Source organism: Centropristis striata, chromosome 19 (assembly GCF_030273125.1).
Source record: "Centropristis striata isolate RG_2023a ecotype Rhode Island chromosome 19, C.striata_1.0, whole genome shotgun sequence".
Taxonomy (NCBI): Eukaryota; Metazoa; Chordata; class Actinopteri; order Perciformes; family Serranidae; genus Centropristis; species Centropristis striata.
In genome coordinates this window covers 21867828-21893781 of record NC_081535.1, presented here as the reverse complement: position 1 = coordinate 21893781, position 25954 = coordinate 21867828, and the positions used below count along the sequence as shown (strand labels likewise).

Here is a 25954-nt window from a genome sequence, read left to right as displayed (position 1 = left end):
GCTCTTGATCGTATGCTAATCTTAGCCAATTTGCTGCAGGGCAAAAGCTTAATATTTATTCTACTGACAAGAATCATATCAATCCTCTCATCTAACTCTCAGAGAGAAAGCCAAAAAGTGTAATTCCTAATATGTCCAACTATTCCTTTAGGAGACTAAACGACAGAGACAGGAATAAACGCAGGTATTTTGTGAGCCACTGCATGTGGTTGCTTTTAGTTTGGAAGCATTAAACGCATCAAGGATTTGTACTTAAATCTTTTTATGACAGAGAAACCAACTTGGAGAAAAAAAAGGACATTGAACCTAACAATTGTTTTGCTGATATCTTGTTTATCTTGCATGCGAGCTCAGCCTGTCTTCCCTTGTTTTATCACCCTCCCTTTATTTCTTTGTGCCGTGCCATCCATACTTTTCCTGCATGTTTGCCTCCCCAGTGGCATCAGTACTTTTGATCTGTCCGTTGATGGGGCAATGTCGCTCGCACTTTGTGGGCACATTAGGGCCCCACTGCTAATGTCTTTGACATAGTTATGCGAGCGACTTGCCTCATAAAGCCTGTGTGCAGCAGCGTGCAGTAGCTGTAAACGCCATCTGAGAGAGGCCCATTTGTCAGGCTTGTTTACTGAAGCATTTTGCTGCAGTGCATGCTGGGCTTATCGAAGGTTGAGAGGTCATGATTTTGTATTTCATGCTCTCTCGTTAGAATGATTGACACCGTTAGGGGAAAAGCAAAAACTCTGGGTATATTTTGCCGTCTGTGGAGATACAGTATCTGATGCCCCTTGTGTTACCCCTCAGTTCAACAGGCACGCTTACAGAAACGCTGTCACTTCTGATTTGCCTTGATTTTCTCTCCATAGCTACAGTGAATAATCACATTTATCGTAAATGGATGTCAAGGACAGTGAAGCTTTGGATCTCATGTAAAACCGGAGACAGACAGGAGATCAAATAGCTGTAATGTTGAGACTGTTGCACAAGGTTCCCGGGGTTCAGCTGTGGTTTGGCATAAATCTCCTCCGGAGTCTCTGTCTGATAGAGCAGAACCGCTTCTCGGCCATCTGTGCTTAGTTAGCGAGCTAGATACCTTTTTAATGAACCCATCATTAAGACTTTAGGAGAACGTAACAGCATTGGGCTGCTATTCCCCCTCTGTGGTCCACTCATGGTTCCCCCTAAATGCAACAATTCAAACAGTGCTGTACTTCGTTACAGAGCTGCAGTCGCCACACAGGCTGTGCTAGTCCACGCTAAGGCAAAAAAAAGTATTCACCACATCAATGAGAATCAAGATATAACCTGACAGAGAGCAGGGTGGGGTCTCGTACACTCACACAGAGCTGGATTCTTATAAAACCCTCATCATCCCGAGGAGTCATGCTGCTCCTCTGGCAGCTGTTCACTCTTAACATACACTCCTGCATGTTCCATTAAATGTCTGAATATCTGAGAGGAAGAAGAAAAAGGTCTGCTGCATGCAATATGTAATACCTGAAGCCACTGGAACGTAATAACTTTGGGTCCCAAACTGATTTTTTATTAATAGAAGCCTACTATTTGAGGAAATACGGTATGCATATTCAAGCCCGCTGCATTGGTGACAACTTCCGTATGATTAATAGCATTTGAGTTCACAACATAACAAAAAAGAGAGAAAGACAGTAAAAATTGAATACAAAGATTCTTTAAAAAAAGTAATTATAGACATAAGAAAATAGATTAAACCTGCATTCTTTCTAATGACCATCAGGGGGCAACTGCACTGGTTGCAAAAAAAGTCTGATTGCAAGAAAGTTAATGAGAAAATGACCCTACACCACACTTGACTTATAATACCTGTAAACATTTTTCTAATTAGTTTATGGTCTCAATGTTTTGAGTCTTTTCCAGTATAGCATGATGTTCAATTTCAATTTGTAAATTATAGTCCAATTTAGAGTAAAATAGACAGGCATTGTGATGTGTCACCACCTTGGTACACTGTGTTTTCATCTTAGAACTTTGACCCTTACATAACAAAGTGACCCTCTGGCTCCGGATCTATTCTGTGCAAATGCTGGTTCCAAAAAAAACAAAATGTCGACAGCCAAAAACCAAGACAGCAACGGCCAAAATACCAAACTCAGTAACTCAAATGCGTAGTCCACAAACCAATGGGGGATGTCACAGTGGCTACGCTTCCTTCTTATATAGAGTCAATGGTCTGGACATGTGTGTTGGACTGACGGATATTAGCTACTGCTAGTGTGGCTAAAATTCAAATTGCACCAATATTAAGACTTGTTTTTCTATTTTCAGACATGATTTTGGGCTTCGGGAAATAATGAGAGGTATTTTTCACAATTCTTTGACATTAAATACATAATTAAAATAATCCATTTGTATCCTTGACTCAAATATGGTAGTTTTGTTGACACTACAAAACACAAAAACCGAAAACTATGAACAAAGATTGTTTATAAATAGTGTTTTATTGACAAGTTGGTAAGAGTCTTACTTCTTGGGAGGAGGCTGTAGATGTGTTGGGTGGTCTTGGTCTTAATGGACCAGTACTCTCCCAGAGGACAGCTCGGGAACAGATGGCTCTCCGGCTGCACAGAAACCTTCCTGCTCTCTGCTCCACCCTGATGTCACTCAGTCCCTTTTGATGTAGTATCTGAGCATTCAGCTGTGAGGACAACATACTTGGTGGTGGTCACCAAAGCTGCACCAGATTGGGATGCATCGTCAATCTTTCAAATTGACCTGCTGGGCTTCTTCAGTTGCTGCAGTAAGAGCATCACTTATGTTGAGCCTTTAAGTTAATAGAGAGAAGTTTATAGGTCAGTTTACTAAGAAGACAATGTTTAGGATGGAGGAACGAGGTGGTGAATCTGTGGTTAAAAGGGTCATAAACAAGCATAAAAGAGTTTGGTTAAGAACTAAGAAGAAACAAGTAGCTGAGACATTAAAACAATTAGGACGGGATAATATCTCAACCATAATTTAATTTCTTGTCAAATTTTAAGAAATGAGCAGTTGAAAATGAATGATTCTAAAGTCAACCCTCATTTCAACAATTGCCTGGCAGATGCAATATAACGACAGATTAATAATTCAAAAAGAGCTTTAAAGTAATAGTTTTTACATTTCTGCCTTATTGCATAGTAAATTCTTGAGAAGGAATATTAATATTAATATACAGAAATATATTGGCGTGCAGCACTTTTCAAACCTAACCAACCGCACATTCATCTCCCCCTTCAGCAGAGGGACAAAAAAGCCTCGCTAGTGACAAACTTTGCACAGATACAAGTCAGTATACTGCCTTATAAAGCCTAATGGCAGTAACTACATTTTTGGTCAAAACTGAGTTATAACTAAAAATGAACCCACTGATGTTTGTTTTATCTTGTGACAAAGATTTAGATTCAATTTTGCTTTATTTTTGAGAAATAATGATATAAAAACCACTAAATCCAACTCAAAACCAAGCAGAAATTGCACTTACCACGGTCTGCTTTGGATATATATACTAATTTAAACATAAAAATAATAGAAATTATAAGTTTATTTGAAAGGGAAATTATTATCTCGATAGTGATGAAGTTAAAAAAAGTGAAATAAAATTATATTAAGACTAAAATATAACATTTCATTATAATATTAAGTCTAAAATATGCACATCTTTGAATAGAGTTGTTTAACACTTTTAAATACAGTGATAACAAAATCAATTTGAAAATGATTATTCACTGAAAACAAAAATATAAAAGCTGAAAGAAGACAACAACATTGTTGTTACTCCACTCTGTTTTTGCACTACTATTAAAAGTTTTTACAGCAATGCAAAAGCAAACTGCAGTAACTACGTTTTTGGGATCAAAGGTCAAATAAGTCATCATGATTTTTTAGCATAAAAATTACATCATCAATACATGTAGAGATAAGTGTCATATCACTTATCTACATATAACCAATTTGACTGGCCAGTTAAAACATGTTAAAAAAAACTTGAAAGCAGTTTTTGTCATTTTCACCTTTTGCGTATTTTACATTTACATAAGAAAAACTACTTTTTTGAATGGAGAGTAACTTTAAATACAGCATTTACTGCTTCGAAATAGTTTGTGGCATTCATGGTCTTCAGAGGACGAACTCTATTAAATTTGCTGATCCCCCGACTCTTTATCTAACATCACCAGCAGGTTGGAATGTTTTTAAATATCCTGACAACATGCATTGCCTTGAAACTTGATACAGACATTTATCTTCCCCACAGGATGAATTCTATTGACTTTGGTTTTCCTCCAACTTTTCATCTAGCACCATTATAAAAAAGATGTACGTTAAATACTTACGATATTCCCACCAGATGTACTTTGTGTGTAGTGCTAACTAAATATTTGAGTGCTTACACATTGAACTAAGATGAACATGGTGAACATTATTGAAGCTATATATCTGCATCAACTCAAATCGTCACTGTGATTGTACCATTCATGTTCCTGATAGGATGTACCCAACATATCGTTAAAACACATATTTATTTTTCCATATTATTTCTATTAATAAGTCCAAAAAGCAGCGGTCAAACTGAGTTATGGAACTATTTACATCATTTACATTTATTACATTGAATTTCCAGAAAATGCTGTATCGTGGACTGTATCTTTATTGAGATATTAAAATTATCTATATCACGGAAGAGCATTCTGACCATATCACCCAGCCTTATATTTATACTGTGTTGTTGCTATATTGAAACTGTTATCTCTTTTGACTCTGTATTTATGACACTAGTTGCATATCTGTTGAGTCCTGTTAGCTTTGGGGTTAGCTCTTAGTCCACCTCTTAACCTTTTGTACCATTCATGTTCCTCAGAGGATGTACCCTAGTGAATGTGGTGATCCCCTGAGATTTTTATTACGTTACTATCCTGACAAAGTTTAATATCTCCACATCTAATGCATGAATCAGCACAATATGTGGCCTCAATATTCATGGTTCCAAGATGATGTATCCTAGTGGTTGAACCCTTTTTAAAATATCCCGTCAGCACAGTGCTTTTACATCAAATATATTAGATTACATGTTAGATGTAATATTTAGGAAACAAACATTTGTTTCATGTCTTTTTAACCACTCTTGAAGTCAATAAAATTCTGCTGATATCACTTCCCTGTTTAGTCTATTTCTCCAAAAGCTGGATAATAATCCACAAAGCAGATCTAAGGATTCCCATCGTGAAAACACTTATAACAGCAGAATGCCAAATAATCATGCTGACAAGCCTTCATAAAAACTGGCAACATTATGGCCAATTTAATAGCCAAGAAATATTAAGTTACTCTTCATGTAACTGCGTTTCTTGCTGTGACACCTCAGCGTCTTGGCAATAAATATTTGTCAAGGAACAGAACATTAAATTATTGTGGAACCGGCTGGAGAAAATACTTCAGGATTAGCGTGGCAGCGTGGTGAGTGTCCACACTTAACGCTCAAAGAAAAAAATGTTGGAGACGTTGGATCACAGTCGACACGGCCACTGTTCCAAACATTAGCCTCAGAGCAGGAGAATTTGATTACTATGGTAAATAAGCCAATCAGACTCACATGTGTTTCTGTTTGGTGGAATGTGTACAAACTCCCTAATCTCTGCACACTGTTGATGACAGACTGACAAGGAGAGCTGGCAGCAAGATGACGGAAATACGGTATGAAGCAGAGGCCATTAAAAGGGACATTACAACATATAGTCGCATATTAAATAAGCACACGGGACAGAATTAGTCAGGGGTATTTTTTGGTTTGGTTTGGGATTTCTGCAGCATCAGTTTTGAATTATGGATTTTGAAACAACTGGCTGCTGAAGTGGAGCACAGGAAGTGCCAGGCCGAAGTTTTTCAATTCCAGGGGGGGCTTTGGATGAGTGCATGCCTCGGCTTTGTCTGAGGCTGAGGGTGACAGGGGAGCGATGGTATTGGTGGCAGGCCTTGGACAACAGGATGTCCTGTTTGGCCGCTCAGCATGGAAATCCTACAGAGCTGAGACACATGCTACACCTCCAGTCTTGTGAATCAGCAGAGTTGATACAAAGCTGACACAATGGTAGGGTTTTTTTTCGGGTGTTTAAACTTAACGAACTTGTTATGAATGTGAAAAATGAAGGAAATGTGGGGGAGCATAACTGCAGTCTTCCATATCGTCATTCCCATCTCTGCTCGTTTTACAGTAAACCACAAACACAATAACACAACATTAAGCCACTTCTCTAGGCGGCAACGTGTGTTATAACCATATTAAAGTATCAAATCTCTAAAAGCTGCAGTTATGTAAAACTTTGTTCATTCTGCTGACTTACACTCCTCCATTAGTGGTGGTGACTAAATCTTGACTGTAAAACACTGGCACACAACACGGATTCACAACTCGAAAAGTCAGAGACAAAGAAAAAGAACAACATGTTCAAAGTTCAAGTGAAAGGAAATATAAATCATACCCATACTACAGCTATTGTCCATATTTTCCTCCATTTAAAAACATAAAATAAAAAAATAAAAATTGACATATTTGTGGCTTTTGAGCCCCTAAATGGGCATTTCTCAACAGTTTAGATGCAAATTAAAAGAGATAATGTAGGGAATACACTAACACAACACACAGCACATTGGGTGTTATTTGGTTTTTAATGATTCCTGTTCTGGTTCTGCTTATCGATTCTGGTTCTTAGTGGATTCTTTGTCAAAACAGATCCTGATCAGTTCACTTCTACAAGCATACAGTTTATAAAATGTCTAAATTAAAGGCTACAGTTTAATTTGGTTTGTGATATTAAATAACATGATTCAATAATAATCTGCGTCATTCTTTTTATTATTCAATGCAGACATGCTGTAACTGTAACACAAAAACCAGATGAAATGACACAGGGTCCAACATAAGACAGTCAGTAGTCCAGACATTTATTCATGCGAGATGTCTTTTTTAGTCATTGCAATTTTGACTAAATTAAAACATCAAAGAGATCTTATGACTGTAAAGCGGCTTATGACTATAATTTGTTACTCTAACATTTAATTTGGGCTGAAAAATAATTCATATTAATATTACATTACTGCAATATTTACATCACTTAGACAACAGTTTCCACTCTGATCCCTGCCTCTGGGAGCAAAGCTGTAGCTGTATGAAGTATACCAAAAAGGGCTTCACCATGTATTTTTAAAATATAAAATAAAATCTATATCAGGGGAGATTTTGACCATATCACTCAGCCTTACATTTATATTGTACTGTTGCTGTATTCCAACTGTTGTTATCTCTGTTCACTCTGTATGTATGACACTAGTTACATATCGGTCCATTCTTGAGGAGGGATCACTTCTCTGTTACTTTTCCTGAAGTTTCTTTTTGTATTTTTTTCCTGTTTAGAGTTTTTGGGGGAGGTTTTCCTCTATTGGGTTTAAGGATAGAAGGTGTTGTATGTTAAACAGATTTAAAAGCCCTTTTAAAGCAAATAAGGTTGGTTTTGGGTCTTGATTTGACTTGACATTACATTGCACAGAGGGGTGACAAATTAAAGAGGGAAAACACAAAACAATGCAGATGTTTCCTCTCACTCAGGGAACGATACGACAATGACGTGAATCCCTTGATTAAAGCTCCAGAGACTCGTAGAATCTGTACCAAGGAGCACTGAAGGTGTTTTGTAGTCCTCGTGGTGGAACAACACCTTGCTAAGACATTTTATATTATTTTTTACTTTATATTCAACACGTTTAGTGATCTCCTGCCATTCTTATCATTAGGATTGGTATCTCTCTGAGCTAAAGTGACTAATCAAAGCATCAACATGCACTGTAAAAAGAAATAAACAATAGCTACTCAATAAAATTGAGGCAACAGATTGCACGCAATGTTATTAATTAAATCTAACTACATTACAAGTTGAGTTAATAACAACTTAACAGGAAGTACCTGTCAATTAAAAACGGACTCAATCTATTGTGTTGGATTCATTCAAAATTCTCTTGATTTAGAATTACATACATATAAAGATTATATTTAATGTGATCAAAATAAGTAGATTCTATCTCAAACATTTTTATATTAAAGTTACTTAAACAACTGCCTCAAAATCTAGGATGCATTTATATTTTATACATTTTATCAAATATATTTAGTAAAATGAAATGACTACAGAATAATTTATTACAGTGTGTGCATCAGCACACTCACATAAAAACAAACTAACAAACTGAAGCAACAACTCCTTCATGCACATGGAGACCTTAAAAGAATTTGATGTTACTCGCCCTTCTGTGCTTTCAAACAGCCGCTTCCCTGCCACACCTATCTACATAAAATTAATGTGTAAAATTGTATTGTATGCACTCAAATTTTTTACTTTTTTATAGTTATTGTTGGGCACAGCTGCCCTCTTGTTCATGCCCCATCCAGGGTCACCGCTGCTGCCCTTTAGCAAAATCTGTCAGGCCCTCTTTGACGCAGATCCGTTTCCTGTCAAAGTGAGATTTTTATTGTTCCAAGGGAGCAGCCTCCAGAATCTCGCTCCCCCAGCCTTTTCCTGTTTCCTCTCAAAGAGGAAGTGCTGCTTTGCTTCAGTTTTCCCCCCCACTCCCCTCCCCTTCCCTCCTGCATCTTCTCTGGGACAAATCTGGAACACAGACTGCAGAACTTTGCTTGTGTCGGCCAAGTCTTGATTTCAAAGAATGAAAAGAGTTCCTTAAAAAGAGATACCCTCCCACTTTGGTCTCTCTTACACAAGCCTACACACACACACACACACACACACACACACACACACACACACACAAACAAGCCCGCACTGCATCCTATATTCTAATGTGCCCCCTCTGAGCGATCAGCCTTGATGGTGTGTGTGTTGGTGTGCAGTCACCTGCGACCCCGAAGTGAAGTGTTCCCATGGTGCCTCAGCACGTAGCCTCTTTGTTATCGCAGAGAAAATACTTCTTTGTATGCAGGGAGGGTCAGATCATACATTTAGTCAGTATAGGCCTTAAATGAACACCGTCATAGTGCTAAATACTCTAGAGCAAGCATGAAAAAATCAAGCAATATCTCATAAATTCAAGCAGTCCATGCTCTGTTCCATTTCTGGTTCATGCCCTCTGCAGCTCAGCCACCCAACCACAAACACACACGGATAAAAAACGTGTGTGTGTGCATTTAACTGTGTGAGTATGTGGTCCGGTTCTGCACATGCTTAGAATGACAAATGAGTCCTGGTTGTCAGACTAATCTCAGTCAAGCTCAGCTTCAAGGCAGAGGAGGGGCGGCCTGTCTGTCTTTAATACATGATGTCAGCTACTGTATCACTGCGACCAAAGCTTTTTAAGGCTCACAGGAGATACCCCATCTGAACCCGGGCAACAAACTTAGAAACACTTACAAGACTGGGCAACATAAAGAAAACAGGTCTTATAAGAGGTTGTGTGACAGTTAAGATTAAATTGTAGTACCAAGTTCTAGCACTCTAAAAAGTCTTATAAACAGGCGGATTAGACTATAAAATATTGAAAAGTCTTTACTATTGAATCACTAAATGTTTCCAACTCTGCAAAGTATTTATCTTGCACAGCAGCGGAATTATCACAAAATCAAACAAGAAACACATGATCATATATATCACAAAAATGCATCTTGCCAGGCTTCAAGTAATGCATGTCTCCAAACAAACTGAGGGGTATGGACCAATCAGCGTCCTGTGGCAGCTTTGGGCATGGCTTATGAAGAAAGAAAAAAAACCTCAGAACCTACTTATTCAGCCAAGCATTTGATTAAGAATAGTTTAGACATTGTTTATATTATTTTATTAATTTTATTGTATTTGTTTAATTGTGGTTTTACCCCATTTTATGTTATTGTATATTATTATTATTATTGTTATTCTTTTATATTATTATATTATATTGACTTTATTAAAGTTAATTTTGTCTTCTTTTCTAGTTTTTAGTCTACCTTACCGGTTTTATTTATTGTGTGTGTGTGTGTGTGTATATATACAATTACTAATTTTATTCATTCATTTATTTGTTCTTACTATTTTATTTTATTTTTAAATCCATATTTTTATACATAGCTTTAAATGTATTATTATTATTATTATTATTATTATTATTATTATTATTATTATTATTATATATTTATTTTTTGGCCTTTTTATATTTCTTCCATTACTTTTTTTTTTTACCCTACTGTCTCACATGCATTAATCTCATTTAGTTAAGAGAAAAGGGTTATTCCAACCATATTGTGAAACAAAAAGTTAAAATCACAGGCTTCTATTAGGATCAACATCTTTTAAAGCTCTGCTATTTCTTTTACAATTCACCAAACTGTCAAATTGCCATAAATATAGTGTGGATGGTGACAATGTATATATATATATATTACAAATGCACCATTCCTCCCACTGAGCTGCTATATAAGGAACAAGCAGAAGGAGGGAAAAGATTCTTATCGTGCAACAGTTTGGCTTTAACAAGCTGCAATTTGACTGATTTGATCTCACTGTGACCTAGACAGCTGTAAACATGAACCTATATTAGCTCCCATTGTGCCACAAACTCAATGGTAGAAATCAACTTTTTACAGTACAGCATTTCCATTTATGCAACTTTAGACTTCTACTTCACTTCATCTCAGATTTAAATATTTTACTTTTTACTGCCCTTAACTTGGCTTTTTTAAAGCTACTTTTCAGGTTGCAGGCTTTACATCCCCTTCAGGTCAAGAGAAAACATGTATCTCCAAATATGGATATTTTGGAAAACTGAATAATTAATTGTTCCTGTATGTGTTTGGAAAATTCTTCCACTTCTTATGCAAACTTAACTCCCTATAAGGAAAATGCATGGCACCATGAAAAGTTGATTTTCTTTTAGATATGTGGTCTTCACAGGACAGCAAAGCAACAAAAATATGATGATCTTAAAGAATATGCATTGATGTGGATTAAACTACAGAGCAGCATATAAAATGAGTTAAAATTAGCTCAACTTTACATCTACAGCAGTAAAATGCAAATACGCATGAATGCAGCAGAAGCATTAATCCAAAAAACAAAAGATATAATAGTAAATCACTTTCAGGGAACTTTTTACTGCATAATGAGTTCTATAACTTCCATACTTATACCTATATACTAATAATACTTTAACTTAAGTGGAATTTTGAATGCAGTTCTTGTAGTGGAGTGTTTTTACAGTGCGTAATTAGTAGTTTTACCAAAGTAAAGGCTTTGAATACTTCTTCCAGCACTGCCAGTACTGATGATTCCTGTTTTGCTCTGGACTGCAAAGGCAGCAGAAGGCCAGGAGGTGAGAAGGCCCCTTCAAGATGTCTGACTGCACCACAATGGGGGGGACAGAAAAATGCTTCAAAATCAGATTCGCGAAGCGGTTTGAGCAGGATGGAGAGTGTTTGTGCAGGAGAGGGGTTTTATCAGCGGCAAACACTCACAGGAATTCCGGTTTGGGATTGTCCATCCAATTCCTGCGTTCCACAGGAAGCTCTGCATAAAAAGCAACTGAAAAACGCCCGAAGACATTTCATTTGTGGCCGCTCGACACACAGGGAGCACCTCGAATTAAACCGCGAGGTTTTTGATTTGAAAAGCACCAACTCCTGCTTTTAAAAGAAACTGGCAGCATGGACGAGTCCAATAATCCACTGCTGGTCCGGCGGCTCGTGCCCATGGCCGCCACTCAGCCTGCGCGCGCTCACGCACCCGATGACCCCATATTGCGAGGGTAAGTTCTTTTTTCTTCTTTTTTTAAAACTTTATTTTCATGTTTATGTTCACGCAAGTAGGTCCTAAACAACAGCATAATTAAATATTTGTTTTGTTTTATTTTAATGTTTCATTTTATTTCTCATTAGCTCTTAATATACTTACACACCAAGAACATATTTATATGTGGATACAAATGCAAACACAGCTAAAAACAAGTTAAATAAATGTAAGCAAATGTAAACTTGTACATGCAACAGCTTGACAACAGACTATCTGCAAATCTACAGGTTTAATATACTGTACTGCAGTGCAAATATTGCTGCAATAAATGGATAGTATGCCAGTGAATGCAACATTATGTGCAGCATGTGTTCCTCTATACAGTACCGCAGTAAAATCTATTGCAGTACCTTTCATTTTTCCTTAATAAATGTTGTAAATAGACATTAAAAATTAAGGTTCAGTGGTCTGTAATTAGTTCTAAATGGAAGTAAAAGCCATGTAGGCATAATATTATCTTTATTTATCATTTCAGGATAATCAAATATTGAGTAATTTGCCTATAGGACATAGCTGCAGAGTAAATGGACCGGTGCACAAGCGTTAACAGAATTAATTTAAAGAAACAACATAATTGAAGTGCTTAATTTCACTCATTTCTGATTAAGATTTAACAGGCATTTGGGGTTTCCTTTACATGTGCACATTATGTAAACATTGAGACTGGATTTGTTTGCTGAAATCGTTCCACCTGTCCATAGCAGCTACGTAGAGATGGGTTCATAATGCGTGAAAGTGATAGGGGGCAACATCCACAGTCCTTGTCCTGTGCAAAAAGTTGTTCTAAAGTTAGTATGAAATTTCAGCCAAAAAGTTGGCCAAAACAAGAGCATACCTCTGTTTTTATCCTAAAATTCCTACTTTGTGTTTAAAATCCTTCCACTGAAATGTATCAAAGAAATGGGAGCAACATTCACAGTCCTCATCCCGTGCAAAAACATTTCCAAAGTTAATTTACAGCTGATATGCGGCTTCAGCAGTCTGAGCTAGCCACATAAAGAGAATATCTCTTCCAATGTTGCAAAAAATGTTGGCATTGCATGTTTCTTTTTTTGTCCGGTCATGTAAAAATGTTAAATCCGTGTAGATATGCCATTGGGTGGATGGGAGTGGAGGTGAATGGGACCGACAAACCCAGGACTTTAAACCCAGAGACTAGTGTTTGCATTCTGTTGTTGAAATTTTGTCTGCAGTAGTGTTTTTATGGCCCGTTGTTGGAATTTGTGTTTTTAGGTCTATACCTGTTGTTTTTGTCTATGACCATAACCAAGTGGTTTTGGTGCCTAACGTTATCCAAAGTGTTTTTACAATGTAGTGCGGTTGTCAAGTGTTTGCAGTGTGTTTACAGCAGCGGTGTTCACATTTTACAAAGAGAACGGGTTGCAGTGGTTTGGAAACGTTCATTTTCGACATATTTCTGGTTGTAAAATGAGATTTTATGTTTTCTGTGGTTTACAAAAGCGTACAATGACAGTTTTTTTCTTCCTGGTGATTGGGTTTCCACAATTCGGCAGATTGCTGATGCCTCAGATTTTGTCCCCATCACTTACATTGGAAAAATTGAAAAATTATGAATGTACCCTTTAATGCAGGGATGGACAACTGGAGGTCCGGGGGCTGCATAAGGCCCGCACCCTCACTTGAAGTGGCCCTCAGTACAACTACATGCATTTGAGCATGAAATCTTAAAAGTGTTGTGTAAAAATGCACAAAATTACTTATTGCAATAAATGTTGGTTTGCTGTTATTGCACAAAAAAAAAAAAAGAAATCACAGTAAGTGGTTATTTTTGATTTGCTTCAAACCTTTTGTATTCCTATTTATACTGTTACGCATGCATTTGAGCATGAAATATGTTGAGTTACTGCACTGTAAACATATTGAAAATTGCAGTTTCATCATATCTGGTTAAGTGCACGGTCCTATATGTGGCTCTGTGGTAGTGTCGATGAAAAATTGTGCCCCCCTCCAGCATTTAAGTTGCCCATCCCTGCTTTAATGATACCAGGTGCCGCCATAAAACACGACTGGTGGGTCTCTGTGCCCACCAGTCTGCCAGTAAACTAGAGCAGCCTGTGGAAGTGTATCTGCAGGTTTATGAATGAAAAACTCTCGTTAGCCGGTACAGTGACGTCACACGCGGGTCCCCGCAGTGCAGGCAGTCCGAGCTTCGGGACACCCAGCTGGAGGAGTGGGGAGGAGGTCCTACCATCACCCCCCACGCTCCCTGACAGTCTGAGCTCCAGGACAAACCTGACTGGTAGCGGAGTTTCATCACTGGACTTTTTTTTTAAAACTCCCCAGCAGTGGCGGAATATAACGGGACTAACTTTGTTCAAGGCGGTTCTCCACTTCCTGGAGTGTAGGACTGGGGGATTAATTTGTTAGGAAAGCTGATTGTTCATTACACGGTTTGTGATTATTTTTGTATGCATGCATGCGCTCTTCATATTGGCTTGTTGGGGCTTGTTTTGTGCGTGTCCAGCACCTCCTCCAAGTGTTGTTCAGTGTAGGATTTTTTTGATTTCTTTGCGTTTATTTTTTGATATGTGGAGTTATCGGTTTAATTCGTGCGCGTGTAATTGTGCTTGCGTGTATATAAGAGTATTACAGAGATGGTGCTCTGAGTAAAGGAGCTCCAGATCTGTACAGTGCTGTGAAACAGCGCCCTCTCATGGCGAATATGAGAAACGTGTCTGTTCCTAATGTGTCAGTGGGCCAGAACTTTTTTTTTAATTGACCGTCGAACTTACAATCAAGGTCGATTGAACACAAAAAATATGAAATAATAAGAAAAAATAAATTCAAGTGCCTAAATTGTAACAAAATGTACAAAACAAAAATTGAAATAGTAAAAAAAACCCGACAAAAAACAACAACAATATAATACAAATCTCTTTAATTTAGATTTCAGTTTAGCACATTCAATTAATTAAATCAATTTGCACAATCTTACACCTCTCAGCAGTGGTTCTGCAGATTGTAAGCTCCTATATTACAGAATTTAAAATATATTGGTGAAATTCAATACAAATATTATCAAAATAGGGTGTGGTTTTTTTTATAATTCTGGCTTTGTAATAATAGTTTTGTAGTTTTGTTTTGTTATACTTTACCATTATAAAAATTGTGTTAATCATTTATATTTTCTCGTTTAAAGTTAGTATTTATATCGCATTTGTGATTAAGCTCTCAACAGGTACATTATTTTGTTTAAACCATTTTCCATTTGTTTTCAGTATATTTGGGATGACAACAAACTCTGTGATTACAATGATTGATTTGCAAAAGTACAAGACATTACATCCAAAACCTAATCTGAATGTAAAAAATTGGTGAGAAGTAGCCCTGAATTTATTGCATATTGACAATGATGCCGATGCATTCATGTGTTTCGCCTGGATTACAAACATCAAGTGTTTTACATTCAAAATGCTGCTTTTTTTGCAAAACGTAAATAAGATATATTCAGAATAATTTAATGGAAGTCTTGCTTCCATAATTAAGCTATGTAGCACTTCATCTTTGTAGTGTGGTTTCCACATCCCTTCTGCACAAATGTGAGTAATGTACTTTATGCATCCCAAAGGAAGAATGCATTTTTAATATTTAATAGCCTTCCATAATATCATAATAAAAAGCTATCACCCAGTCATATCTTTGACACCACACCCAACTAGTAAAAACTTTCTGAACAAGTGCTGTTCGCCCTGCAGCATCTTCCCTCGCTGCCAGTGCATGATGCTTTATTGTCACACGTGTGCACATGTTGTGCTCAAAGTGGCCTCCTGCTGCGCCGAGAGTAACACCCACTGCTCTGATTTGTGAATGAACACTGGCTTTAGATGTGCGTGTCCTGTCTCTGGGCGTGAAGCCAGCGGGGGATCAGAGAGACATGCAAGCTGTCAACTGAAGCTTAGCATCCCCCCCCTCAGGATAAATGAAGTCCCCTGCAGGCTACAATCTTGTAACCTGCGATCTCACCCGGCTGGCTTTAATGCCCTGTTAGAGATTTCCCAAGGGTTCAGTATCTGGTGTGTTTAAAACGTGCTTGTAGGATAGCGTCGCAGCAGGAGCAGGGCCAAGCTGACTGTCATGCACCATTCTTTAATCCTGTACAGTATGTAATAATCCAAAAATGGTGTGAAGGGATAAGTGAACATTTGTTTGAAGGGAGAGTTCTTTTGCTCTGTCTTTTGTGTTTTAGTCTCAGAGTCCATTCAGGTGCAGGTCGGAGAGAGTTCAACCTGCTTTGTCCATAACTGTATATACAGTACATAATGTCATGCATAGCTGCATACATATGTGGGTGTTTCTGTGCTTGTGTTCAGCCTGAGAACCACTAAAAACAGTCCAGTCCACTTCACCTACATGCCAGTAGCTAGGCCCAAACATCTGCCTCGCAACAAGTTATCCTACATGTCTCAAAAAGGGTTTCTGTGCTAATAGTAAGGTTAAAAATAAAGTTTTGACGCTCTTCTCACATCCCCAGTACTGTGTGATTGTGGAAAATAGAGCAAAAGTAGTAATTTGGCTTGTGAAGCAATGTCTTTAAGATGAACTGTCTTAAAGTTTTTCCATGAAATATGCATGTGACCTGTTCTGACCCGCCCCTGAAAGAATTGAAATCCAGAACCGCTAAGAATCGATAAGCAGAATCGTTAAAATCCAACGATATCTAACTCTAATCAAACTAATGCAACAATAACAGTTAAACTAAATGATACCAAGGAACAGAATTTTAACAGAACAATCAAAATATACCACATTATACTTAAAGGGGATGTATTATGCTCAATTTCATCTTCATTCATTCGTGTTTTGAGTTTCTACTAGAACATGTTTACACGCTTTAATAAAAAAAAAAAATATATATATATATATATATATATAATTTTTCTCATACTGTCTGTCTGAATATACCTGTAAACCTGTTTTAGCACCTGTCTCTTTAAGACCCCTCTCCTGAAAAAGCCCAATCTGTTCTGATTGGTCGGAGTTTTCATGGCTTCTGTATCTGCACTCTTGGTGTCTCTGCACTGTCATTGCAGCTGGGAAATGACTGTAGCAGTTCTTTCTACCTATATAGTTTATTTGTGACATCACAACCTTACAAGGAGTCCTGATAGCTCATTTAAAGGCACAGTTTCTGTGCAGTACTCCATAGATTGTTTTGATACTTTCACAGTATTTATACAGCACCAAGACCTGCTTCTTGATCTAAAAAGACATGGAAGATTCACTGTTTTAATCCATGATTATCTCCAATTCCTCTTCACAGGTAGCTGGCGTCGTCCTGCTGGAGGAAAACGTGCACAGTCAGCGTGAGGAGACTTTGGCTACTATCCACAACCCCCCCTCCCTCCCCGTCATCCTCCTCTCGTCTTCCCTCCGACTGGCACAGAGAAGAGTGTGAGAGCCCGAGCGAGGGAACGTGGGAAAGAAGAAGACAATGTACCAAACGCTGCTTCTGTCCTCCTCCCTCTTCATCCTTCATGTGATGGGCACTCCTCAGTTCTTTGCTCAGCACGGGTAACGGCTCACTTAATACACTTCCTGTGTTTATTATGGCCTGTCATGTCACCAGTGTGGTCCTCACTGCTACGGGCGTGCAGACCTGTTTGTTTTAGCAACATTCTCACCCACTGTGAAAGTATACAAATTGGTGAAATGTCATTTAAACATTTAAGAGTTCACTCTCTCAGGACCACAGCTCCACCCTTTAAGTCCCAGGCTATTAGACGCATGGCAGTACGGGGGAGTCTCCAGGCTCATCTTGTCATTTTCAGTTGGTTTTGCACAAAGACCAAAATAAACCAAAAGCCAAATGAAAGGTCAAGTGGAGCCCAAGAGGTCAAAGATCAACTCTTAACTCTGACACATTGAGGAGTGATTATACGGGTCAGTCAGAAGCAATTAGGCCGCACGCCAACTTCTGGTGACAAACAGGAACCTTGAGGCTCCCAAAGTGGAGATTTTCAAGCTTTCTGAATCAGAGGGGAGCCTAAATAATTTACAGATGAGCACTAAAAAATTTCATCCAAAACAGCTCAGATCAGAAGCTCTTTGAAGCCAAAAATGATCTGTTTTTCTGAAATCACAAGAAAATTATCTGATGAATTCAGAAAAAATAATTATTTAAATGATTCAGAAAAAACAAGATCAGAAATGTTTCGCTTGAAAATTCTGGTTAATTATCCACATTAATTTCCAAAAAACATTAAAATAGAAAAAAAAGGAATTCAGAAAAAAAAAAAAGTTATTTTTCGAAATCAATATAATGCACTTTTGCTCTTATTTAAAAAAAAAAAACCAACGTGAATAATCATCTCATTGAAATAGTCTCAGAAAACCTCATAAAATTATCTTATTAATTCTGATAAAAGAGCATTTTATACATTTTTACTAGAAATTCTGTTATTTTTGAAAATCGAAGAGATGATCTCTCTTTGAAAATTACTTAAATTGTGTTCTTGCTTTTTCTAATAAAAATAGATAGTTGTTTTAATAACTTAGAGAAAAACAAGAGGATAATTTTTATTCATTTATTTTTTGAACGGAATAAATACTTTTATTATTTTATTAGAAAAACAAGGACTTTTTTCATTATTGAGATAGTGAGATGACAATCTCTATAAAACAAGATTTTTTTGTTTTGTTTTCCATTAATTTTTTTTCTGAATCCTGAGGTTATCATCACATTAATTCTGAAAAAAATAAGCAAGTTAAATATTTTTGTTTCTGTACTATTTCAAAGTTTTAATGCTCAAGCTCATGTCTCCCCTTTCTCAGGAGGAGGGTGTGTGGCCGAGACCTCCGTCACAGTGTTGCCATGGCAACAGAGTCATACGTCCAGCCGGTGCACAAGCCCTACATCACCCTGTGTCAGGGGCATCGCCTCTGCAGCACATACAAGTGAGTGTGCCTGCACAACCAGCACACTCTACAACAAATAACAACAAAATCAGACATCTTCAACCCGAGCTGAACCATGAAAGCCAGCCAGTACAAACAGCGTTGTAATTAAGTCATCACAAGATTTACTTTATTTAATAAACGGGTAAACAATGCTCGCTGACATGTTTAGGAAGAGAGAGGGTTAGAAGTGCAGTCATAAATAGATCGAGACTTTCTCACACTCACACAAAAACCATGTTTTACACAGAACTGGGTCACGGTGGCACATATTTGGTGGAATCTAAATATCGAGTACTTTGTGTAACTACGGGAAATGAACTGCCTGCCCGCAGAGACCGCGGCCGTGTTTATTTTGGACTGAGTCTCCCTCTATACTTATGCATTCTCAATCTCTCTCCAGCTCTGATGCTGTCGAGTCCCCCCTTACATTCCCTCCATTTTAATTTTTTTTAACTCTTTCCTCACCACCAAAATTCCGTTTTTTTTTCTCATTTTGAGGCCTCCGACAACTCCAGGCCTTCCAACCCTGCTTCTCTTTGTTTTTAGCTTCAGTTTATTTCCACATATCTCTCCTCGCAAACCAAACATACCAGAGTGTCAGAATTTCGACTCTGCAGCTCTTCTCCTCCCTCCCTTCATCCTATCTCATCTCAGACACACTCAGTGGTTCGTGGTTTCAGTATTCCACCAAATTCCCATTTGCTCATCGGCGTTCTTTTGGTCTGACAGAACAGGGAAAAAGACCAGACTGGCTCAACCACACACATGAGGCTGATGACAGCATTGTGAATAATAAGAGTCACTTACTGTGTGTCTCCTCAGGACTGTGTACTCAGTGGCGTACCGGCAGGTGAGCAGAGCAGCAACTCCTTCAAATTTCTACTCAGAGTGCTGCCCGGGCTGGCGGAGATTTCACTCTCACAACTGCAATCAAGGTAACCTGGAGGGACGTGTGACGAGTTTATGTGTCGATCTGTATTTGTGTTACCTGCATGGATATGTTTTTCAGATGTTAAAGGAAACATGCATATTCACTTTCTTGCTGAGTCTCATGTCTGTACTCTAAATATGAAGCTGCAGCCAGGAAATGGTTAGCTTAGCTTAGCATAAAGACTGGAGGCTAGCCAAGCCTATGCATAGAAGTTTTTTCAAAAACTCTTTTTAAAAAGGCACGACAAAAAAACAAAGTTTAAAAACAAAACAAGTTGTGGTTTCATGTGTGGCCACTGTGTATGTTGGACTATATTTTGGCCGGACCAAACCAACCAAAACTCCAGGAAATTGCTGCTCTAGGACAAAAAAATAAACCACAGCTTGCTGTTTTTACACTTTTGTTTTTGTAAAATAACAATGTAAAAGATAAGATAAGACAGAACTTTATTTATCCTAATGGATAGTTGGTTGAAGGGCTGTTCAGAGGCCTTGTGTTCTGCACACATCGATAACTGTCCTTGGAAATCAAAAATAAACGAAAAGGTTCAAGATTCTTCAGATTAGTTTTTGTCTAGGCCAGGCTAGGAGCCAGGGTCTGTGGTCGCTAAATTCCAGCTGATAAAGCCACTAACTAAAGGTTTAGCAGGCCACTGTCCCTGCATCATGAAGTCTCCACTGTCGGAGTGAGGTGGAGTGTCAGTGATAGAAAACAACGGCGATGAAACAAACACAATAGTCATATTTTCATCCACTTTTCTCGATTGTTTTTTACCATTTCAGCTCCGACCGGCACTCTTTTAAACCCTAATGTCATCTTGTTGCACCATCTTATTACTGAATCTGGCTGGAGAATCGGCTTCAACAACTTCTCATCTTGACTAACCAACTTCTAGTAGTGGATGGAAACAATGATTCATTTGCATTTTCTTTTGCCCTTTTTTCCTTTCGAAATCTGGTTAAAATTTGTGCCAATTTTAGTGTGTTAATAAGAGAGCCTTATGGGTGCTTATAGACAGATTTTAGTTAGTCAGTCTTTATGCTAAGCTAAGCTAACTATGTCCTGGCTCTAGCTTTACATGTTATATACAGACACAAGAGTGCTTTTCATTTTCTCATCTATCTCTTGGCAAGAAGAGTGAATAAGCGAATTTCGCCAAATGTTGACTCGCGTCTTTAAACGTCTCTTCCAGCTGTGTGTGGACAGCCCTGTGTGAATGGAGGAACCTGCTTAAGACCCAACCAGTGTGCCTGTCCACTAGGTTGGACAGGGAGCCAATGCCAAACAGGTACACACACACACTCACACAAGTCTCTGTGAGCATATCCACCCACACACGCATATAAACCTATTTCTTTGTGCTTCCTGTCAGATGTGGATGAGTGTGGCGATCGGCGGCCGTGTGCTCAGGAGTGCGTGAACACAGCTGGCAGCTATCGATGTGCGTGCACAGACGGCTTCAGGCTCGCTGGAGATGGCCGTTCCTGTCAAAGCCTTCCTCCTCCTCCTACACCTCCTCCTCCTCCTTCTCTTTCGCCCACCCAGACCAGCCAGGCAGCAGTGGGTGGCCACACTGATGCGGGTAAATGGGCAGCACAGGAGTGTTTGTGCGTGCAGTTTAATTTTGTGTTTTCCTGCAGCAGCAAAGTGTCTGGAGCACAGAAGAAGAGAAGAAACATAGCCAGCTTCGCGGTTCATTATTACTTTTGGTACGCGCTATGCCACTCTCAACTCGTACCGTGAGTAATAATGCACTGCGACTGGTGCCGACTCCAGACAGATGTCCTGTGGTCTGGCCCCGTGCGGTGAGACTGGGACCAGTTGGGTCTTTGATAATGACTCAGTTGACTCCTTTGAGTAAAGCAGACATCTGATTCTAATAGATCTCCCATGCTAATACAGACATATTTTTATCCCTCACACTCCATTAGTTCCCTTAAAAATGTTGCAATCCATGAAAAAGTGGATTTTGGTTTGTGTGTGCTTCCTGTATCTTAGCAACAAAGTAATACAACCCCTCCTGCATGTCTACGAATGTAGTAGTTGACCCAAGGACATTCATTTTTATTCATGTTCTGTTTCAACTTTTTTTTTTGTGGGGGGGGGGGACTTGCGCAACATTAGGACTTAACTTTTCCCGATTTCTCCCAATTTTTTCCACCTTTTTTTTTTTTTGTGAGTCACTTAACTGTAAATCTAAAGCCGGATACTGTCTCATGTGTCAGAAAATGAAATAGTTCTCATGTAAATATGCGATTGCCAAATGTTCTCGGGCTCAGATCCAAACTCCCTGCTATTTATCAGTGTTTCTGTGGAGAACAAAGTCACACAAAATGGAACTCCTCAGCTAAAATGAGACCGTTCACTCCCATGACTCCACGCGAGAGGATTGCTGAGTCAGCAAAAAAAAAAAAAGGCAAAATGTGACAGATCTTTCTACTCTGTTGAAAGCGTTGAGTGGGTTATTTGTGGGAGCGTGCTTGCAGTTTCACCGGAGGCAAAAAAAAAAAAAAAAATGCAAGGCCGGTGCTGAAGACTGCATTCCATTATCCGTTCATATGCACACGTCAGAGGGATGTTGATGGAGATCACAAGAGTAAACACAGGTTTAAATGCTCTAAAAGTAGACTCTGACTCTGCCAAGTTGCTGCGGAGGAGTGTTGGACTACTTTCTTGTCTCTCCATCTTCCCTCCGTCTCCTTTTTTTCACTCTTGGCCAACATTTGTATTCTCATTCCAGCTCCATCAACCCTGTCTGCTGGGGGTCATCGCCGCCCCCCCCTCCCCATTTTTCCTCCCTTTCCTCCTCCTCCTCCTCCTCCTCCTCCTCACCCTGTTTCTGAACTCATTCTCGTCTCAGTAATGGACCACATCTGGGAGAGATTGAGCAGCTCTAGCTCCGTCAGCCAGAGAGCAGGGGGTCCCTAATTTTGCATCCCGATCTGGGTCCCGTCTGCTCCGGGGGACATTCCCCTCGGGTGGAGTCGGGCAGACACTCTCCCCCGTAACCGATGTGTCTATTTCTGGTGACCTCTCTTTCAGCTTTTTTCGGCCGTTCCCATATCCACGATTCCCTCCTGTGCGCTAAAATTCCCCCGGCCTCCCTGCAGCTCTGCGGCCCTTTTTCCCGGTTTTGTAGTTCACAGGCGTTACAGCCATGAATCATTCGAGGAGAGGGAGGAATCTGAGATATAAACTTAAGATCTGAGCGAGAAGAATAAACACACTTTGATCTCACCCTTCTCTTACTGCCCCTTTTTAGTTTCCACTATTTCAAACATTGCAGCCACTGTCCTCTGATCTCTGTATTTGTTTGGTCTGTGCAGGTGGAGGGTTCAGCCAGATGGAGAATGTGACAGAGGAGGTGCAGAGCCTGAGGAACAGAGTGGAGCTCCTTGAAAAGGTACACAAGAAAACACATGCACACAAATTAATAAGCCACCTACCCTGATACCTCCCAGCCTCGCGCACCAGGAACACCTCTGCTGCATGTATGACATAAAATCTAAGCTGCTGTTAAATCCCCCCAAAAAAAGATTATTTGAAATGCCAGACCTACACAATAGCTTTTAGGATCTTTTATGGGCTTTGTTACAATCCTGCTTCTGTTTAGTGAAGCAAGCAGAAATTCACATTGATTTCTTTGTTTAAGAGGTGAGTAATAGTCCTTCTTTTCTGGAGCAATTTTCTCTTTTCCATATTTTTTTTCTCGTCTTTCTCCCTGCAGAAGCTGCAGTTAGTGTTGGCACCCTTCAGCAGCGTCTTCCCGCTGTCGCTGGACGAGGGTTGGTCGGAGAAAACCACCTTACTATCCCACTCCTTCCAGCAGCTGGACCGCATCGACTCCCTCAGCGAACAGATCGGCTTTCTGGAGGAGCGCATCGGTACATGTGAGTGACCACACGCTGACCCTTGATTGTTCAAAGTGGAGAGCACTTAAAGGAGGGAAATTCCAATATTTATATTTAACACCAATGGAACTTTATGTCCCAGAAAAACAGTTTTCTTCAAAAAAGACAGTGTAAAAGCCCAAACGTAACAAGTGATCATAATGTAATAAAATCAAATGTATTCATAGAAATCTAATAACATAATAAAATCTTGTGCCTGTAACATAATAACCTTTTTGGCTAAGTAGGTTCAGTGATACAATCAAAGCAGATCAAACTTTAAGTGAAATCATACATTTGTAACCTAATTAATACATTAGAGATTAGATAGCAGGGCTAAGCCTGTGAGGTTGGACTTAAGTAGAGCATGACAAGCCCGTCGGGCCCTGACAAGTTGATTCACGCTTTGATCATTTTTTACACGCCTCTGGCTGGGCGATATGACCAAAATCTTCTATCCCTGTATAGGTAATTTCATATCTCAATAACGATATATATCACGATAAAGCATGTTTTCTGGTAATTCAATTAAAAAATAGTCTATATGAAATAACCGCATGTTAAAGCCTATTTTTGTATACTCCATGTTAAAAAAAACAGCAACTCTATGGTTTCTCTAGCTTCGCTTCCACATGCAATGAACAGAACAGAACAGAACATCACACAGTTTTTTTTGACATGATAGAAACAATATAGATGAAAATATTTTTTTTTAATAATTTTGATAATATTTATTGTCATATCGCCCAGTAGCTTGTGTTTTTCTGCATGCATTGACCACAAATATCAACCTTAAGGTGGCGCTAGAAGAAAGGCGATCTCAGAAGCATCTGGGAACTATTAATTTGTGTACAAAAATGTATGGCAATCCATCCTACAGTTGCTAAAACATTTCAGTCTGAACCTTCATGATCTACTGACCAGCAGACTGACATTTATCATTTAAGCTGAGCATTTATTAACATATGCATTGACTGGATGTGTCAATCATAAACAACTCTTACAACATATGTAGGTTGTCATGATATCATACTAGTGTACTAGTATTGTATTCGATACAATACTATTGTATTCGATACAATACTAGCCCTGGGGTCACAAAATAGGTTGTTTTTAAAAGAAAAATGTTTTTAAGGTCAGAATTATGCTTGAATTTTAATATACTCCTTGAAAAGTGCATGATTTTCAACATAACCTGGTGTTTTATCTACACAATCGCAATAGCTAGATAAAATCAATCAAATTGAATATAAAAGCAAATATACATTGATCGCTGATATGAAGAATTTCTGTAAAGTTTTTTGCAATAGTATTATAATTAAGATAATAAAGACTTTGAGAGTGGACATTTTTTGTTATTGTTAAGCTATATGACCTCTGTTAAAAGTGACTGCTTTTTCCAAAATGATAAGTAATAATTAGCATGAACAGTGTAAAGAACAGTCGAGATGCTGATCAAGCCAAGCTTTTTTTGACACATTTTTATTCATGTTTATAAAATCTGGTTATTTTAAAGCGTATTAATAAACACAATTATAGATTCATGAACTTTGCAAGCACATAGTTGTAACTCTTTCTACTCTTCTTCCATTTAGGTTCTTGTCAGGAGAATTAGCCGCCGAACACGATCCCAACGTTTCCCCCGTGAAGTTAATAATAACACAATCGTGCCAGAGATTGAACACCAAGAAAACAGCTGCTGTTTGTAAGAGGATTGAAGGCAGAAATGTCTTCAGTGACGCCATCACCGCACAAATCATCATCTGTGATTTTCACTATTCCCAACAGCTTCATTTACTTTTCTTGTTGAATCACTGTCAAATATCTTGATTTTGTAACAGTACGTGTGGCAGGGTCCATTTCAGCATTACGTCATCCCTGTAACATCTGAATCAAACCCGCCTGAGGGTCAAAGGTCAAATTGGCCACTTTGTCTCTGTGTTTGTTTTGCATCAGTGCAGCTGTGTCCTCTGTCTGTCTCAGCCCAAACTGTCCTGGGCCAGGCGTGGACATCTGTATTTATCTATTTAAATTATGATTACGTCCAGTTATTTCTCAGTGCTACAATAGACATTTTTACCTAGTTTTGTAACGTTTTGTAATAAAAAGTCTTAATCAAAAACACCCTGTGTGCTCTCTGATATGAAACAATTACTGAATGTTTGTCCTGCATACACTGCTGATATAAGAGCAGACAAACTCTTCTTTTTTTTTTAAGATTATTTTTTTTTTGATTTTTACATGCTTTATTGAAAGTGAGAGACAGATAGAAAGGGGGTGACAGAGGGGAGGACATGCGGAAAAGGGAGCTCAGGCCGGATTCGAACCCGGCTCCACCGCAGCGAGGACTGTAGCCTCTATACATGGGGCGCCTGTGTAAACCACTACGC

At 38.7% G+C, this 25954-nt stretch overlaps 2 protein-coding genes across 3 annotated transcripts in view; one reads left to right on the top strand and one right to left on the bottom strand.

Annotated features, from left to right (window-relative positions):
• LOC131992652 (torsin-1A-like) overlaps positions 1-11639 on the bottom strand; it is a 30232-nt gene extending 18593 nt beyond the window's left edge. The window contains exon 1 of the mRNA XM_059358290.1: positions 11492-11639. Coding sequence (XP_059214273.1) covers positions 11492-11579 — 88 coding nt within the window. The 5' untranslated portion in view covers positions 11580-11639. The remainder of the gene's footprint in view (positions 1-11491) is intronic.
• egfl7 (EGF-like-domain, multiple 7) lies at positions 11554-25516 on the top strand. Of its 2 annotated transcripts, none has more exons than XM_059358287.1 (9): positions 11554-11781; positions 17107-17357; positions 18618-18740; positions 19566-19678; positions 20867-20962; positions 21047-21256; positions 23001-23077; positions 23402-23564; positions 25160-25516. In XM_059358287.1, exons 2-9 carry the CDS (start codon positions 17278-17280, stop codon positions 25177-25179), a joined length of 882 nt encoding a protein of 293 aa, XP_059214270.1. In that variant the 5' UTR covers positions 11554-11781; positions 17107-17277; the 3' UTR covers positions 25180-25516. The 2 variants fall into 2 exon arrangements, with proteins under 2 accessions (XP_059214270.1, XP_059214271.1); XM_059358288.1 differs by lacking the exon at positions 11554-11781 and adding an exon at positions 14068-14236.
• Positions 25517-25954: the final 438 nt, after the last annotated feature.